This window comes from Cajanus cajan, chromosome 6, assembly GCF_000230855.2.
Source record: "Cajanus cajan strain Asha chromosome 6, NIPB_CcT2T_4, whole genome shotgun sequence".
NCBI classification, from domain to species: domain Eukaryota; kingdom Viridiplantae; phylum Streptophyta; class Magnoliopsida; order Fabales; family Fabaceae; genus Cajanus; species Cajanus cajan.
This window is the reverse complement of record NC_138522.1, coordinates 59168731-59187825: the sequence shown is the minus strand read 5'-3', so window position 1 is coordinate 59187825 and position 19095 is coordinate 59168731. Positions and strand designations below refer to the sequence as shown.

Here is a 19095-nt window from a genome sequence, read left to right as displayed (position 1 = left end):
CTTCCTTCATCTTCTTCTCCAACTCTCTTCTTCTCCGTTTTTCGCCTTCCATTTCCCGAAGCTCGGAATCTTTGCCCGAGGTAAGGGAAGTTAGATTTCTTGATGCATGTTTGGTTGGGATGAGTCAAGGAACTCATTTGGTGGCTCATGATAGTTGATTTCTGGTTGAGAATGCTGAAGTTGAGTTTTTGGGGTTGTTGGGATTATGAGAGAAAATTTGGGGATTTTCTTATTTTGTTGTTGCATGTGTAAAAAGGTAGTATTTTTGGGCTCTTGGATGAAAATATGGTAATTTCGACCGATTGCATGTGGAATTTTCTGAGTATTTTGCAGATTTTTGAAGAGTTTTCGAAAAGTATAAGGTTTGCTGCTGAACTCGCGCTGGGCGCAGTTCTTCGCGTCGGGCGCGTGGCCACCTGAGGGCAACATTTAGGCAAGCCGTCGGGCGCAAAGATGTGTGCGCCGGGCGTGCTTGGAGATGTTAGCCTCTAGATGGCCCACGCCGGGCGAGGGTTGAACCGCGTTGGGCACGATGTCGGTTGTGACTTGTTTTTGGGCTTCTGGCATGGCGCTGAGCGCGATCTTGGTCGCGCTGGGCGTGGGGACTCCTTGGGAGTCTCTGCCATGGGGGGCGCCGAGCGCAATTTAAATTGCGCTGGGCACGAGACCTTGGTAGGTCTCTGCCTTTCCCGCGCTGGGCGAGGGTCTAGGCACGCTAGGCGCGTGAGACTCCATGGAGTCTCTGCCTGGCATGCACGAGGCGCAATTGGTATTGTGTTAGGCACGAGTGAGCCTTGGGCTCTCTGGCTAGGTCCCGCCGGGCGCGGGCATGCTTGCGCTGGGCGCGCTGACCCCTGGTACTCTCTGGTTGCACTGCGCTGGGCGCAACCACGAGTGCGCCGGGCGCGGAGATGTGATTTCACTAATTGGTGTTAGAAGTTGATATGTTGAGTTGTATCAGTTGTATATTATTGTAAGTTGATATGTTGAGTTGTATCAGTTGTATATTGTGGCAAGTTGATATGTTGAGCTATAAAGTTGCGTTGTGTTGTATGTTGATATGAGTTGTTGTAGGCCATAAAGGCTGAGTTGTTGTAGGCCATAAAGGCTGAGTTGTTGTAGGCCATAAGGGTTGAGTTGTTGTAGGGGATCTCCGAGTTGATATGCGTGACGACGCATTATATGCAAATTGCTGGTTTGTTGTATAATCGATGAGTTGTAGACTGACGATGTGTTGATAGTTGTAGTTGTTCTCTTACTTAAATCTTGCTGTATGTTGATCATTTTTATACTAGCTTACCCTTTTGTTGTTCCATGTGGTTGAACTGCTATGATCGTACTATGTACGGGAGTAGAGCAGGGATAGGTGTGTGGCTTGTGGTGAGTTTGCGGCTGACAGGCGGAGCTGATCTTAGTTGATGTTGTGTTGTTTCAGCTACTTGGGGTAGCAACTGATGATGTATTTGGTTTTGTTTGGTTATTTTTGCACACTCTAACTCTAGTGGATTGGGACTTTGTATATATTTATATTTTAGATCCTATATTTATATACTCGTTCTTTATGCCTGGTGTTTCCGGTGTACCGTGGTGTGTGTAATGGTCAGCTGGGTCGTTACATAATATGTATAAATAAATTAATTATTCACTTTACCAATAATAACTATCTCTTATTTTGTAACCATCTTTCATCTTCAATTTTATTTAAAATTGTTTAATTCTTTTTTAATAATATATTATTTCACTTGATTTATATTTTATAATCTCTATTATTTTTATTTTTTTATATTATTTTTAAACAAAATACATAAAATATGAAATATTTTCACTTTACTAATAATATATTAATTGAATACTAATTTCTATATATATACATACACACATACATACAGGGATGGATTTACTTACAAGATAGTGGGGGCATTTGCCCTCACTATCATTTTACACATACACAAATTTTTTATCCAAAAAATATTTTATTTTAAAAAAAGAAAGTTATATTTTAATAAAATAAATAAATAAATAAATAAATATATATATATATATATATATATATTTAAATCATCGTATGTATAAAATATAAATCCGAAATTGTTTATTTATTTAATATTTGTCACACTTTCAAATAAGATTAGTTCTCATATGTGATAAAAAAATATTCTTTAATAACGAACCAATTTTTTTAAAAAGTTTAATTATAATATTAATATATATGTATATATATATACACACATTAATGCTCATATTTATAATATAATATTATTTTTTTATAAAATAAAATTTACAACATGCATGTTTACCTTTTATACTTTCTATTTATTGTATATGTTGATAAAAAAAAAATCAAAATTGTAAAAATTGTAAGATTGTATATGTTTATTTTAAAAAATCAAAATAGGAAAGATTGGAAGATTTATGTTTTATTTATAATTTTTATTATAAAATATGTTTTAAAATAAATTATCATATAAAAATTTATATCACATATTAAAAACATGTTTATATCATAAATAGATTAAACTTGATTTTTATAAAATTTAACATATTTATTTTTATATTTTTACTGGTGTTAAATTATTATAAAGTAGGTATTTAAAATTATAGTTCTAACTAAATATTTAAAAAAATTTATGACAGATAAATATGTCATATTTAGAACATGTATTTTTAAAGAAAGTTAGACTCAAATCTATTAAATTATAATATAAAATCGTCTGATCTAATTTATTTTCATCCTTAATCGTAATTATAAATATAAAAATTTATAAAAAATAATTATAATATATATTTATACTTTTAAAAGTTATATATAAAATTTTTAATACTACAAATATATAAATAAATATTACTCCCCTCTATCTAAAATTTCTAGACCCGTCATTATGTATATATAAACATTGCTTATACTATATAAAATTTTATGATTCGTCACTATAAATATGTCCCATTCTAAATGTTCACCGTCACATCAATAAATAGTTATTGGTGCATTAGTTTAATGGCTAATCTATATTAATATATAAAGCAGATACTATTTTCAGTAACCACCCTGATTTTTATTTTTTTAAACCATTATACTTTTTTATTTTTAAAAATTAGAAAAAAATATTTTTTTAATAAAATTTAAAAACTTAAAATTAATAAATTAATCATAATATCAATTAAATTAATATACTTTTATTATTTAATTTTAATTTTATTTTTATTTTTAATAGAGATACGAAGTGTTTCGACTCCACTAATTAACTATAATATTAATGTTAGTCAACACCGATTTTGAAAGATGTTCACCCTACTAATAGTGTGAAACTGTGAATACACTGGCTCGTAATCACGAGGTAATTTTTATTTATTTATATTTAAAACGAAACTCGATATTAAAATATTTATAACTTCGCACATATATTGTTCAATCATACATTGGTACTGGGAGAGAGAAATAGAACGATAGAATGGAAGTTAATTCAAAATTTTCTGAATAATATAACTCAACAATTATTAATATTTATCGATAAAAAATATAAAATTTTAAAAACACAATTATCCGTGAAGGAATATTTGAATGTTATAAAAAGAGTTGTGATTTCCTAAGTCATTTTTTAAAATAAAAAAAAAAGTCATCTGTTTATTTTTTTTTTCAACATGATTACCAGGAAGTATACTTACATAAAAAATTAAAGAACACAATTTTTTGATTGACATGTATAGTTCATGTGATATCTCACAATTAACGACGAATGATTGATATGTAGTCGCGGCTGGCCAAATGCATATCGACACTTATGCTCTACTAGTCTTACTATATACTATATTCTTATATATTCATCATGTTAAGCTATGAAATGATGTAATTTGTCCTCTTCATTTTGTAACGATATAGAAGTAGACACAGCAATTATGATAATATGTAAAGTGATGCATAAATTATGAATTAATTTGGGATTTGAGCGTTGCAGATGTTTTCCTATTTCTTTAAGTAGACTTCTTTAAAAACTACAAAAAAGAAAATTCTTACCCATGTATTCATATATTTATATAAATTTTAAATATTATTTATATATTATAATATAACAATTATTTATATATACATATATATATATATATATATATATGTACTAGTAAGCACCCTTTCGGTCATGCAATAGGTCGAAAGGGGCACCCAAACTAATGAAACGCACCAATTGGCACCCCTTCGGTCGGACAATGGGCCGAGAGGAGGGCCCGAACCAAGAAACCACACCAACTGTCCCCTCAGGACAGGAAATAGACCGAAAGGAATGCCTTAGCCGAATGAAACACAACACCCCTTCGGCCCCACGCTTGGACGAACACCCCTTCGGCCCCAAGCTTGGCCGAGCACTCCTCGGTCTTGTGAGTAGCCAAAAACCCCGAGAAGAGGTATGAAACTATTCAAAACACCCCTTCGGCCCCAAGCTTTGCCGAACACCCCCTTCGGCCCCAAGCTTTGCCGAACACCCCTTCGGCCCCAAGCTTTGCCGAACACCCCTTCGGCCCCAAGCTTGGCCGAATACCCCTTCGGCCCCAAGCCTGGCCGAACACCCCTTCGGCCCCAAGTCTGGCCGAGAACCTGAAGAAAGAGCCTATGATAAACACGTGGCAAACCAACTGCCTACTTGGCATTAATTACCATACTAGATTAAGACAGGATTAAGGTTAAATCATGTATTACCCATTTCCCAAGGATGAAGGCCCATCAGGCCCACATATGTCACTATAAATATACAGGTGGTGTGACATAAATGAGGTACGTTACTATTCCCACCAGCACATTTATTGCTCTAAACCGAACACTGACTTGATCGTCGGAGTGTCTTTGCAGGTACCCTCCCCACCCTTCGGAGTTAGTAATTCGGTCGGCACGGAAGACTAGGAAAGACTTGAAGGCAGCTAAGAAGTAAGGAGACAAGTGTTCTCAAACAGGAACAATATATATATATATAATTTATTATAAATTTTAGTTATATATAATAAAACATCTAGTATATATATATTGTATATAGACAGTATACAATCGAATGCTCTCTATTATAACTCTCATTTAGTAATTTAATAGTCAAAGTGACTCTAGTTTTACTAACACATGCATTTTAAAAAAAGAAAATGTTTATCTCTAAGAATATAACAATTATTTAGATTTTGTTGTTGCCTAAGAATGACGAAACACACGCAGCCAACAGGTCTAGCTAGTACAAACCTTGTCCCTTATCAACCACATCCTACACATACATATTCAAATTAATTACATGAATCATGCTTCTATATAAGTTTATCCTATAGTGTATAACAGCTAGCTTACCCTCTCATCCTCATGTGAATCTCCATGTTTCATCTTTCATTAACTAATATCATTATCATCACCAAAAAGCAGCTTGACGTATAACTAAATAGATTAAATATCAAAAATTTAAGTAACATTAATCTTGCATAATATCCAAAAGTCTTCATATTGAGTACTACCACAAAATTATCATAAAGTTAGTTATTGACTTATATTATCCAACTTTTTTTTTTCTTCTATTAATTACCAAGACCAAGCTTATATTTTAAATGTTCCAAGAGTATAGGATCCAGTTGAAACGATAGTCATGGAGCTTGTAATTATTATACTATTGTTCTATCTAAGAGCGGAACTACTTCATGATTACTAACATATCATATTTTACTGATTAAAAATAAAATATATAAAAAAAATATTTAAGTTTTTAAGAGTTATATATTGTCACATAATATTCCGCCATTTATAAACTCGTTGGCCTCATATCTGTTAACATTGCAGGATAATTAAATTAAATGAACTGAAAGGGTGTAGAGGAAGAAAAAAAAAATAGTAATGAAGGGTAACTGGTTACGAAAAGAATAAGTGAAGATTGAAAAATATTTTGGAGGAGAAAATAATTATTTGGAGACAGTAATTAATTAAAAAATAATAATGAAGAGATATGCAAATGAAGCACGGACATGCATTGAATTGAACTCCCCTTTGTCAATATTAATGCATACATAGACTAAAATATAAAGCACAGAGCCTCGTAATAATTATACAAGTTTACTCAGAGAAGTAATTGTCTTGTTCTTTAAATTCTTCACTAGTTGTGGAAGCAAAATCACTTTTGATCCTTTCATCATCTCTTGCTGTGGGTCTTCTTAATCATTGCTTTATTCCCTCCTATGTGAGTGTGGGTATTAACTCAACCAACAATTTCACAACAAATAAATAAAATCAGCAAGGAAATCAATTGCAAAACAGCAAAAGGTAATTAAAATATTGTTCCAGAAATGTATAATAGAGGCAAAATCAATTTGAATTTGTTTAAGGGAAAATTCCTGGACCGCCCACAACCCTTACCTACCCTTCTTTACGTCACCATCCAAAATGCCTTTGCATAATTATTATGATTCTCACAGTGAAAGTTCATTCCCCTCCAATCAAATTCTTCTCAAGGCTACCTCTTTTTGATGATATCCAGATGAAAGGAACCTCTCTCCAGTTTTCTAAAACCTAATTATTTCACAAATGAAATAGTCAATTCGGTCGTGTTAGAACCATAATTATTAAGCTCTTTCATTAATTATACATATGCAAACATGAATCACACTGTGAGCACACGTTGCCACTAAACTAAACCTTGTTTTGGTAGGTAGGTTTGTTGTTTTCCCTTACCACGCCTAAACATTTGGAACAAATTAAGTTTCTCATATGTATACATAGACGAAGAGAAATGAAGAGAGAAAACCCTAGAATGAAAGCAAAGGTTTAGTGTGTGTATATATATATATAGTGGGGTAGTGAGGGAGGAGAGGAGAAAGATATATGATAGGGTGTTGGATTGGACATAAAGGAGTTTGTCATGATGCATTTGGAATGGCACCAAAATGTGGAGTGAACTGCACCATACATCACACTACAGTTCTACACAGCAAAGGTATAGTAGCCATCAAAACAACGGCTCCCAACCCAACCTTCAAAGCGGTTTCCATCTTCCATTTCCAACAAACTCTCTTTCACAGTTCAGATTCATCCTTCACATGCATGTTTCAAGTAATTAATTCACAACCACGTAAGGTATTATTAGCTTTTAATAAGTAAATATTAAAGTGCTTTTTTTTAATTAATAATAATTTTTTCACAAAATAAAAAAAAATTTAAAAATAAATCTTAATAAATAATTATATTTATATATTTTAAAAAATGTTTTTTAAAATAAATTTCTTTAATAAAATTGACAAATATTTTATACTAATAAATAATTATAAAAATATATAGCGAATAAGGAATAAGTTACTTTAAACTATTTAATAAATATTTTAATTTATATATTAAATTTTAATAATTTAATTGTTAAAATGTCTTATAAATCTAATATTTAGTGTATATAAACATTTAAATAAAATCAAAATATTTAAGGATAGTATAAGATGGAATATACCCAAGAAAAATGGATTACAAAATAATCTGATCACCCCACACAAGTCACATGTAATTTATTTCAATTAATATTTTTTAATTTATAGGTGTTGGTTGAATTTCATTAATACGTTGTAAAATAAAAAGCTTTTGTTAAATAAAAATGGTGCAAAAGAAAGTTTTTAACTTTTTATATCGGTTAAAAAATCTGTAACTGAACCCACGCCACGTGTTTCTTTGTTCACATTTTCTGCTCTCCTTTTAAACTTCAAATTTGTGCAGTTGTATCCCTATGCTCTCTTCTCCTTTAGCCTACAATTCACTTTTTTTAATAAAAATTTCTAAGTCTAATCTCTACAATTTTTAAATTTAAAGCAAATATTACATTGTTTAATATTTTTTTTTTACATCAATTATTTCAAAAATCATGCAAATATAGTTGGAGTTATTCATAAAGATGTTATTGTGCCTCATATTACAATTGTTTTATAACCGATATAATTATATCATATATGATGTAAAATATCTTCTTTTTACATTAGTAAATTCATAAAATTTTAAAAAATTATATAACTTAAAAATTATTGGATACTTTACGAGTTACTTTTATTTTAACTACTTTTGATACTACTTATTTTAATTTGTTTGGTTTACAATCAAGAATAATACATTGTTTATAATATTAAAAAAAAACTTCATATTAATGCATAATTTTAAAAAAAGAAATATCGATTCATGTTATTACTTATTAAAGTTGTATTAAAATATTCTTTTAATGTGAATTTGTTGAAAATGTCATTCTTATTTATATTTATATATAAAAATAATTTTTTTATTGTTGAATATATAATTTTTAAATTATTTTATCTTCAAAATCTGAAAATTCAAATACTAAACACAACAACGGTTCCCTTAACAAATATTAATAATTCTAAAACATTTTAAGCAAATATAAAAACATAAAAAATGTCTCAATCTCATTATTATATATATTAAAAAAATTGATTATGTGTGTACATATGCATACAATCACATGGGAACGGTAAAATTTATTTTTTAAAAAAATATATAATCACCTAAAAAACCATAACTTAAAATTTTCACAAACCTAATGAATTTTACCATACATATATAATAAGGTTTAACAATTAATATTTTTTTCACTAGCCAGGGAGAAAGTCACCCTCTCTTTTCGTAATACGTAGAGACTAGAGAGACATAAATAATATTTTTCAGCATAATTAACAACATACGGTTGGATAGTATTTGAATTTAATGTGTTTTCTGAAAATATATTATGATATACTTTGTGCACATGCCTGTAAAAATGTTTTCATTATTATCACAATATTAAAGAGTATTCTTAATTTTATTTTATTTTAATTTTGGTTTATGGAGATGAACCACGCTATATTACCAAAATAAAAATAAAAAATACACCTATTACTGATTTGATAAATATAAAATTGTTTTTTAAGGTTTGCAATTGTTAAGTTTTGGAGAAAAAAGTTAATTAATTTTCTGATATCATATTAAAACTATTGCAATCACATAATCATATTCATAGAGAGAGGGAGGGGTTTCTTTTCTCTAATGGATAATTACTGGATTAAACATCTTGTTATTACTTATTAATTGATAGTTAGAGAAATATAATCTTAGACTTGTTCCCGCTTAGGTCCTAAGAGCAAGTAGGTAGTTTTGTTTGGAATCCTTCTATGGATGAGATTACACAGAAAATGAGTAAAATGGATAGGGTTGATCAGTAATTTATATTTATTAATTTCTTATCACGATTATGATGATAATGTATTATTTCTTTCAACCTAAACAAAATTCCAAAAAGCATAGGGGCTAAGTAAAAGTGCACTAGAGGAGGCTTTTTCGATACTCATGTCCATTCGTTTATTTTGCATGTTCATTTTTTGGGGTCCCATAATAAAGTTGACAGTGGAAATATTTTCTTTGTTTTCCTTTTCTTAATCATCTTGTGGATAATTTAGGATTTTTTTTTAAGGAAAAAACATCAGTAATTAAAATATACAGTTAGATTATTTATATAACACTATAATAAATATTACACATAGTGATATACAAAAAGTATCATTATAAATACAATAAATATATAGATAAAATTATTTTTTAATAATAATTATTGTGTCAGTATATAACAATTTTTTCTTATAATATCCTATGAATATTAACAATATTCTTTCATCCCAACAGAAGTGGTGCGTGTGCATGATTTTCATAACAAGAAGTGCATGGTTTTCACTTTTCATGACCAGAAAATCGAGTAAGGGAAGTTACAGAACCAATTCCTATCAACATTATTATTTTCTGTTGCATAATTCTGAGTGAGTTATTAATATTCTATCCAGCTACAAATTGTTCATGCAAGTGAAAAGAAAGATGTGACTGCATAGGGTTCAACCATTGGTTCAGAATACTATGTGATTTAATTAAAGACCAGTCCTAACTAACGCAGCAAAGTAAATCACCTGAACAATGTTCTGTCTGTAAAGAATTAGTTTGTGCTTTGCTAACAATTGTACGTCGTTGTAAGCATAGTGCTTTAGCAGACTTTATTAGAACATCAATTTCGACCTAATTAAATATAAAATATTTTGCTAATAAAATGAGAATTATCTTTCATTTATATATATTATTTTAATTTTATTATTAGTTAATATTAAATTTGAGGTTTTTTTTAATATATACTCTCACACTTAATATTATAAAGTTTGGTATATAAATATTATAATAAGTAATTTGTTCATAGATTTATAATACTTTAATATTATTTTTAAAATGTAAATTTAAGTTAAATTTAATCTTATAAAATTAGCATATATTATAAGATATAGTATTTATTATGTAACTACCTCCACTTTCTAAAAGCAATAGCAAACTATGTTGAAAGAGATAGAAAATAAATAAAACAGCTTGTAGTATTATAATTTTTCTCAAACAAGACAGTAATCTAAGTATGTGTTTGTTTTTACGTTTTAAACGTGAAAAATCACGTTTAATATGGAAGCTACAACGTGTAACTTCACATTGTTGTAGCTTCACGTTGTTGTAGCTTTACGTTAAACGTAATTTTTAACGTTTAAAATGTGAAAGCAAACACGCTATAAATCTACGAAAGGATGAATTCGTTTGCAATAGATCTTGTTGAGTAGCTATCACAAATTCATAATATAAAAGAGCAGGGGTTATAAAGGGAGTTGTAAATTAAATTAGTAAGCAGGAATGTTATCCACTTCAATACACAAAAATTGTTGAAGCTATTACTCTATATTTTGCTTGGGGTGAAGTTCTAGAGATAGTTGCTTCTTTGATTAATTTTCATGTCAAACTCAAAGTAAATGAATCGTTATCGATCTTATACACTCATAATTAAATTAAGAAAATGGACGTCACCTAAATATTCAAATTCATTAATTAAGTGGCATTAGTTTGAATTGGTCCACCTTCAGCCCAATTATAGATCCATATTCGTATTTTCTCCTATTAACATGTTATGCTATATAGCCCAATACACATTTGGGTCCAAAAACCCACACACGGTGAAGCGATCAAGTTCCTTATTCACCCAACACAACATTAATTTCATCAAACTCAACACCCACTAGGGATCCAAACACAAAGGATCTCAACAACCACAAGTCAAATCTGTATTGTGCAAATAGTTGCTTTGTCGTTGAAAATGGTGTCATTAACTCATTATCACATTAATTCTTGAAATTAAATAAATGCAAATAAGTTCTTAAAATATTAAAAAAATTATTAAAATATCAAATACATCTTTAAATCGAATCTTGTCATTTTTATCCCTTATTGTATATTAATGTTATAACTTTTTTACACGATTCTCTTTAATTTTGAACCAAAGTAATTGTTAATTTATTTAGAAATTCTTTTATAATTTTCTTAATATAACAATACACTCAAATTTTAGGGATCTATTTAATAATTTTATGCTAAGTTTGGTTTTGTAGCCAAAAAAAAAAGTGAGAGAAGAAGTAAAAATATAAAGTTTAAATTGAAGGAAAAAGAAAAGTTAAATTTTTATGTAAAAATCAATATTTTCTCTTTCCTTTCGAAATTTTATTTGATTCATTATTCATATTTTTTTCCTATCTTCTTTTCATCCAACTAGATACAGCGTAAAAAAAAAACAAAGGGTGAGATTGCAATATCATCTACGTAAGTATTATGATGTTTTTTGTTTTCTAGAAGCATATTAATTATTAGCAGACAAAATTTATTATAATTAATTGAAAAATATTTGTCAAAATTCTCATTAATAGCTTTCATATTGATTGATTTGATTCTATTTAATACAATATCAAAATATTTTACCAATAATTTTTAATAATTTTAAAAAAAATGACTTAATTATTTCAAGATATGTAATATATTTAGGATACATTAAACTATACGGAGCACATATTTAATTAAATGATAAAAAAATGATGCACAATTATCAATAACTTTTCTCTCATTTAGTGGGTAAGAAAACAAAGAGGAAAAGAAAAATAGTAGAGCCTCGATAAATGTTATTTCTTCTCATTTTGAAATAAAAAAATTAAAAAAAGACAACCTTTTTGAATAAAAAGTCAAAAAATATATTTATTATATTTTAAAAATTAGATATTTATATCATTTTATATACCCATTTTTTTTTCTTTTCTTCTAGTTTTTACACAATCAAACAACGGAAAAAAAAATTATCTCACTTTTTACTCATTTTGTTTTGTTTTTTTCTTTCTTTTGTCTTTCCATCTTAAACCAAACAAATCATAAGAGTTTTAAAATTCAATTCTACAATTTTATTTGTATCTATTGATGCTTCTAGAAGTCATGTACGCTAACTGTAGTTATTTTATATTCCGCCTATGACCGTCACTTCCATCCGTTTGTTCAAACTTTTCGCCATTAAAATATTTTATTCAAACTCCAAAGTCTAAGCCATCAAAATTTATCTCTATGCTCGTGCCCTTAGAACTTCATCAAAAATTAGATTTTAGCAAAATGTAAACATCATATTATTCACCGTCTCTTCCATCTCCAATGCTCAAAGCTACATAAAACAAATTTTTATATATAAAAAAAAAAAAAAAACCTTCAATTAATTACTTTGTGCTTCTACATGCCACACAAAAAAAAAGAAAAAAAAAAGACAGAAAGTAAAAAAGGAGTTCAATGGCACCAAGATAAAAAAATAAAAAATAAAAAATCGAATATATGTCACAAAAAATAAAGAAAAATAGTTTTGGTAGCCACTTATTTGATTTTTTTTTTTTCACTTTGTGAATGGACATTTTTATCTTTTAAATTTTTACAACACACTTTAACAATTATTTTTTTTTTCTCAAAATCTCCCTAAAACATGAATACATTTGTACCTCTTTTCCGTACTAGTTAAAAATGATACAAATGTTAATCAGTTATTTAAAATAATAGTTAAGGAAATAGAATATTAAAAATTGAATATGTTCCAACATAATTTTTAGTATTTAATGATGTATTGATGGTGTAAAATAATTTTATATTATCATTTAATTATAATTTACGGTTTGTATAACTTTTTCTAGATAATTATTATAATGATTGGTAAAGCTATCATGTTTATGAATTATGATTGAATGATATCATAAAACAATTTTACAACTTCAAGTACATCGTTATTAAATCCTAATTTTAATGCATTTTTATCATTTAAAATAAGAAAATATTTTTTTTATTGTTTAATTTTGACCAATATACTTACAAATAATAACAGCAATAACAATAAAATCAATACTTTTGTAATTGTCTGGACTTAATTAAGAGTTAATGGACTCATTCAAATTTATTAAAAAATTATATAAGTATGAGTAATATTTATTAAATAAAAAATTATATAAGTATGGTAACAAAATATTTTTAAAAAATTGTTTGGAAATAAATTATAAAAAGTTAGAAATTATAAAAAGTGTGTTGAAAAGTTAGAAATTTATAAACTACCCGATTGAATTTAAAATGTTTTATAAGATTATCTGGAAGTTACCTCATAAGTGTAAAATAACATAAAATAATTTTTATAATAAGAGTGGGAGAATAATTGGATAAGCAAAATAACTTTTAAATAACAACATTCAAATAGATTAATAAAGATTAAAAATACAAGAGTTTATAAAGTATAAGTTACTTCAATTAACTTATAAATATAAAATAAAATTTCATATTAAATAAACTTATTTTAATAATAGTCGGAAGAATTTATAAACACCTAAAATATATTATTAAATATATTAATATTAAGAAAATAAATAATTTAAACTTAGTATACTGTATTTTCTCATCTATTATCTTACACTTTTTATTAAATATTAAAAATATTTCATATTTTCAAGATATTTATAAAAATCTCATTTTTAAAATAAATAGTTCCCACAAACACATCAAACAAATAAAAATTTATTTATTTTATTAAAATATATTCTTTTAAGAAAAATATAAACGGATATGCCCAACAAAAGGACTATTGCATTAATTATTCTTAACAGTGAGATACAATTTTAGTTTAGGAATATATATATATATATATATATATATATATATATATATATATATATATATATATATATATATATATATATATAATATACGCAAAGTTAGACTTCTAGAATAAGCTAATGCATTAATGTATCATACCCGTTATTTATAAAAATAGAAGGAAAAAAAAGAAAAGAAGAGAGACTACTGGATAAAGATATGTTTTGAAAAAATAATTAATATAAATATATTGTAGATTGATTATTTTAAAATTAATCGATTTAAACTTGTAATTTAGTTATTTTTATAAAACAAAGGACTGTAAAAAACAACTTTTTTGTCCCGTGGATCAAAGCACTGGTTAATAAATTTACAAATAACTTTTTAGTAAATATTATATATATTGAAGTTACTTTGAAAGTTATATAAGAAAATACACTATTACTTTTTGCAACAATTTTTTTTAATTCTTTAACCAATATCATTAATGAGCACTTTTCTTTAACCATTCTAATAAAATAAATTATATTAGTAAAAAAGAATTATAAAATTTAATACACTATTATTTCAAATTTTATTATAAAACTCAAATAACTAATTCATCAGAATTTAAAAAAAAACAATTTTATTAGTTAAAATCAATAAATATCTTAAATTTATTATTTTTTAAAACACTCCTAAATTAATAATATATTTAATATATGTTTACAATAAATTTTATTCTAAAACAAGACTATTTATATTCCATTTAAATAAATTTCACATACATTTTTAACTTAATAAAAACATTTAATATAAAGATACTTTTGTAAAGAATAAATATATAAATTGCCTAGAATATAATGTATTACTATTGAGTCATATAAAATGTTAAATTAATTTAAAATTTTGAATTCTGTAATAAATACTGGGGTAGCTTTTTTTTAAAAAAAATTTATCTAAATAATTAACGTAATAAAAAAAATCATAAATTTAATATTGAAAAAAAAATGTTAAACACGTGGTTCTAGAAGGGAGTTGAAACTACGATATATAGGACAATGAGCACTGACTATAGAGTATTGAAACTTGGAAGAGTTACAAATTAGCACTCCACCTTGTTTTTCGCATTAAATTTCGTCCACGCGTAGAGTACCTATTAACTAGTATAGTATTTCCAACCATCGCCCTTGACCGTGCCACAATGTTTAACCACCCGAGAGCTATATATATTCATATTCAAAGTTCAAGTTATATTTAATTATTCTATTTTAATTATGCTTCAACACTTATTAAGTTTTTAATCAATTCACATATTTATTGTAAAGTAAAAACGAAAAATGAATAAATATATAAAAAAAACTATTTTATAAAGTAAAAAAATATTTATTACATGTATTGATATGCGTATAATTTTTTTAAAAAATAATTATTAAAAAGAAATGAAGATAATATTTAATTTAAAATTACATTTTTTTTATTTAACCAAACCAAACTTCATCACAAACATTACCGGAGATTATTTAAAACTGAACTAAACTTTTGCAAAATACTAAATTGATCCAAATAAAATTAAAATTAGTGACATCTCTTTAAGAAGAAGAAAAAAAAAAGACATTGAAAACTTTAAATTAGAAACACACTCACCCACTTGAATAAATTATTTCTAAGACACAAATTTTATGAGTCTCACACTCTATTTAATAGTTTTTTAATTTTATAATTTTATAATAAATTTAAGTTTATGAAAATAAACATGCTAAATAAATGTGTTAAAGAGTGAATTATTATTATTATTTTTATTTGTAAAAAACAATGTAATTGAAGTAACAAGTTAGAGTGAATATACTTAAAAATGCAAGAAGGTAATTTTGAATTTATTAAAATGAACATAGTTAATTATGTTTACACTTGATTGAAAACTAAAATTTGGAAGGAAGTATACTCTTGAACATGTAAGGATAAAGTTTAATTTGAAGAAAATTTGATAAAATATGAATTGTAATATTTGAATAACTAGTTAGAGGAGTTGTTTCGTTGAGTAAGAATGGAAGAAAAGGTGTAATTAAAGAGTGAATGCGAAAATGAAATGGTTGTATTTGTAGTATTACATTGACCAAACAAAGCAAGATATATCCGTTTTGGACGGAAGCTTCATAGGCTAGTCCTAAGCTGGGTAAGTATAAGTTAAAGCACGTTTGGCATCGCCATTCTCTGATAACACTGCCTAAGGTCAGAGCCTCAGAGGTGGTGCTGGATCCCACCATCTCACTCCAAAATGAACAAACCCCTATTCCTCCTCCTAATCGTCCTAATCGGCGCGGCCCAGGCCCAGGCCCAGGCCCAGCCCCAGCCCAACAACGACGCTCCCGTCCAAAACCTAAACCAGTTCAACCCATCCCTCGCCGTAGTCATCATCATACTCGTCGCCGCCCTTTTCCTCGTCGCCTTCTTCTCCATCTACATCCGCCACTGCGCCGATTCCTCCCCCAACTCCCTGGGCCCGGCCGCCGCCGCCGCCGCCGCACGCGCCAGGAGAGCGGCGCGTGGGCTGGACCCCGAACTCATCGAAACTTTCCCCATCCTGGAATACTCGGAAGTGAAGATCCACAAAATCGGAAAAGAAGCGCTGGAGTGCGCCGTCTGCCTCTGCGAGTTCGAGGACACCGAAACGCTGCGTTTGATTCCAAAGTGCGACCACGTCTTCCACCCTGAATGCATCGACGAGTGGCTCAAATCGCACACCACGTGTCCCGTCTGCAGAGCCGACCTCGCTCCGGCCGAACCTCACGACGCCAACGCCAACGCCAACGCCAACGCTATCGATATTCCAGATCCCGATGCGCCAGACTTGGAAGCGCAAAACGACGCCGTTGAGACCGCTCCAGAGCGGCAGAACGCCGAGGCTGAAAGAGTACTGCCTGAACCTGAAGTCGTTTCCCTGGACAAGACGCTGAACCGGAACCGGACGCGAGGCTCGCGGTCGAACCGGACGCGGCGGTTTCCGCGGTCGCACTCGACCGGTCACTCGCTGGTCCAACCCGGGGAGAACACGGAGCGGTTCACTCTGAGGCTTCCGTTGGAGGTGAGGAAGCAGTTACTGAACCGGCAATTGCAACGCGCGAGCAGCGTGATCGTGTTGCCGAGGGAAGGTAGTTCTCGGCTAGGTTACCGAAACGGTGGAGAGGGAAGTAGCAGAGGGAAGGCTTCGAGGAGCGTGAAATCGGAGCGCTGGATTTTCACCATGGCTGCGCCGTTTTTGGCCAGGGCCTTGTCTCTTAGGTCGCCTAGGGTGCGGAACGACGACGTTGAAGGAACGGCCTCCTCGTCTTCCACCGCGCCGATTATGCCGCCGTCGGCCGTTGACTCCGCCAAGCCTCCGGTTTGACCTGGTTTCAGCAACTCCTTTTTTTTATTTATTTTTTCCTTGTATTTTTTTTATTTTTTTATATCGTTTCCTTGTAGGGCACGACTTTTTTTATTTAATTTTTTTTGGTGCAAAATTTGTAAAGTATGTGTAATTAATAAGTTAGCATGTTTATTCGTAGGCCGGTTTCAGAGTAACTGGAAGATGATAAATTTGATACGGTCTATTTGTTTTGTTAAGTTCTTTAGTTGGGTTCCGATTTTATCATACTAGTGTAGCAAGCATGACTTTCTGTATATAAATCTTCTAACATACCAATAGAAAGGGAAAATGAAAAAAGTACAGCACTAATACAACAAAAATTGAGGACATTTCAATAGATGTCTCAAAATACAGCGGGAAAAGAAAGGAGATAAAATAAAAATATATTATAAAAATAGAGAAATAACCTCTCTTAATTAGAGTTATGGTATCTCCAATGGAAATAACTCATTTGAGTTGTTTCATTTATTGGAAAATGAAAAAAGTAGTCTTCAGTATGTTATGTCAGCATTAAACAACTCAAACAGAAATTTACTTCAATGATAAGAATTTTTAAGAAATTTAACTTTTAATTTTTTTTTCAAATCATTTATGAATCAAATTAAAAAATTTATTAAAAAGGACAATTGTACTACAATAAAAAGAAAATAAATTATGAGAAAATATACAATAACTAAATATTAAAAATAAAATAAAGCAATATAAATATATAAATATTATATTATTTTTTTTTTATTTTTTTATTTCTTATTTCTTTAACTTAAAGTCCCTTTTTTTCTTCTTCCTCGGAGGTTTTTTTCGTTTTTATTCACCCTTCCTTCTCATCAACTCCTCCTTCAAACACCTACCACCGTCGCCGCGTGCGCCAGGTCCAAGTAGAACATTCACCTGCGCAAAGCTTAGGAATGTCCACCCGCGGCAGAATGTCCACCCGCGCACCTCTACTGTCCAACAGCGTGCCTCCGCTGTCCAACTGCACGCCTCCGTCGTCCAACCGTGCACCTCCGCTGTCCACCCGCGCGCCTCTGCTGTCCACCCGCGCGCTTCCGCAATCCAACAGCGCGGCTTCGTCGTCCAACCGCGCGGCTCTGCCTTCCAACCATCGCCTCACCACCGCGCCTCCTTCCGTTCACAAAGGTAAGTAACGATTGCTTTACTAAGCAACCCTCTCTCTGCTGGAAGAAACTCTTGCTGTCACGTCACGCCTCTCCAATAGTAAGAAATTGAGGTTGGAGTTGCTTGATGAGTCAAACAACTCCCATTGGAGTTGCTCTAAGGTGTATCTGACAGTGAAGAGTTTCCATAGTCCTAAATTCAAATTTCAATTTGAGGCACATAACAAAGAAATGCATTCATTAATAAAAACATGAAGTTAATGATATATACACCTTTTTTTTTTTATAAGTATACCTCCTTTATTTTTTAAAATTTTCATAACTTTTTTATTTTTAAAATTTTGAATTTTATATCTTTAACTTTCAATTTATTATTTTTTCTTTTCACACACCTTTCCATTCTCTTTTTTAATTTTCACATGTACTATTTTATCTTTTTCTAATTCCTCACTTATTTCAATGGATAAGTTTAGTTCTCTTTATTTTTATATTACTCTCTTATTTCTCACTTTTTTCACTTTTTCACATGCACCCAAATCATAGAACTGGTAGGCGACAATATTGTAGATACGTGTAGCTTTCTCGACAGTTTCTATCACACTAAATACACATTTTTTCTTTCA

At 29.6% G+C, this 19095-nt stretch overlaps 1 protein-coding gene across 1 annotated transcript; it reads left to right on the top strand.

The window, feature by feature from the left end:
• Nucleotides 1-16063: 16063 nt before the first annotated feature.
• On the top strand, nt 16064-17579 carry LOC109797094 (E3 ubiquitin-protein ligase ATL6). The gene has a single exon (XM_020357010.3). It carries the CDS (start codon nt 16227-16229, stop codon nt 17334-17336), a length of 1110 nt encoding a protein of 369 aa, XP_020212599.2. The 5' UTR covers nt 16064-16226; the 3' UTR covers nt 17337-17579.
• Nucleotides 17580-19095: the final 1516 nt, after the last annotated feature.

Coding starts and splice junctions, on each gene's coding strand:
- LOC109797094 (XM_020357010.3), top strand. CDS start 16,227: ATGAACAAACCCCTATTCCTCCTCCTAATCGTCCTAATCGGCGCGGCC.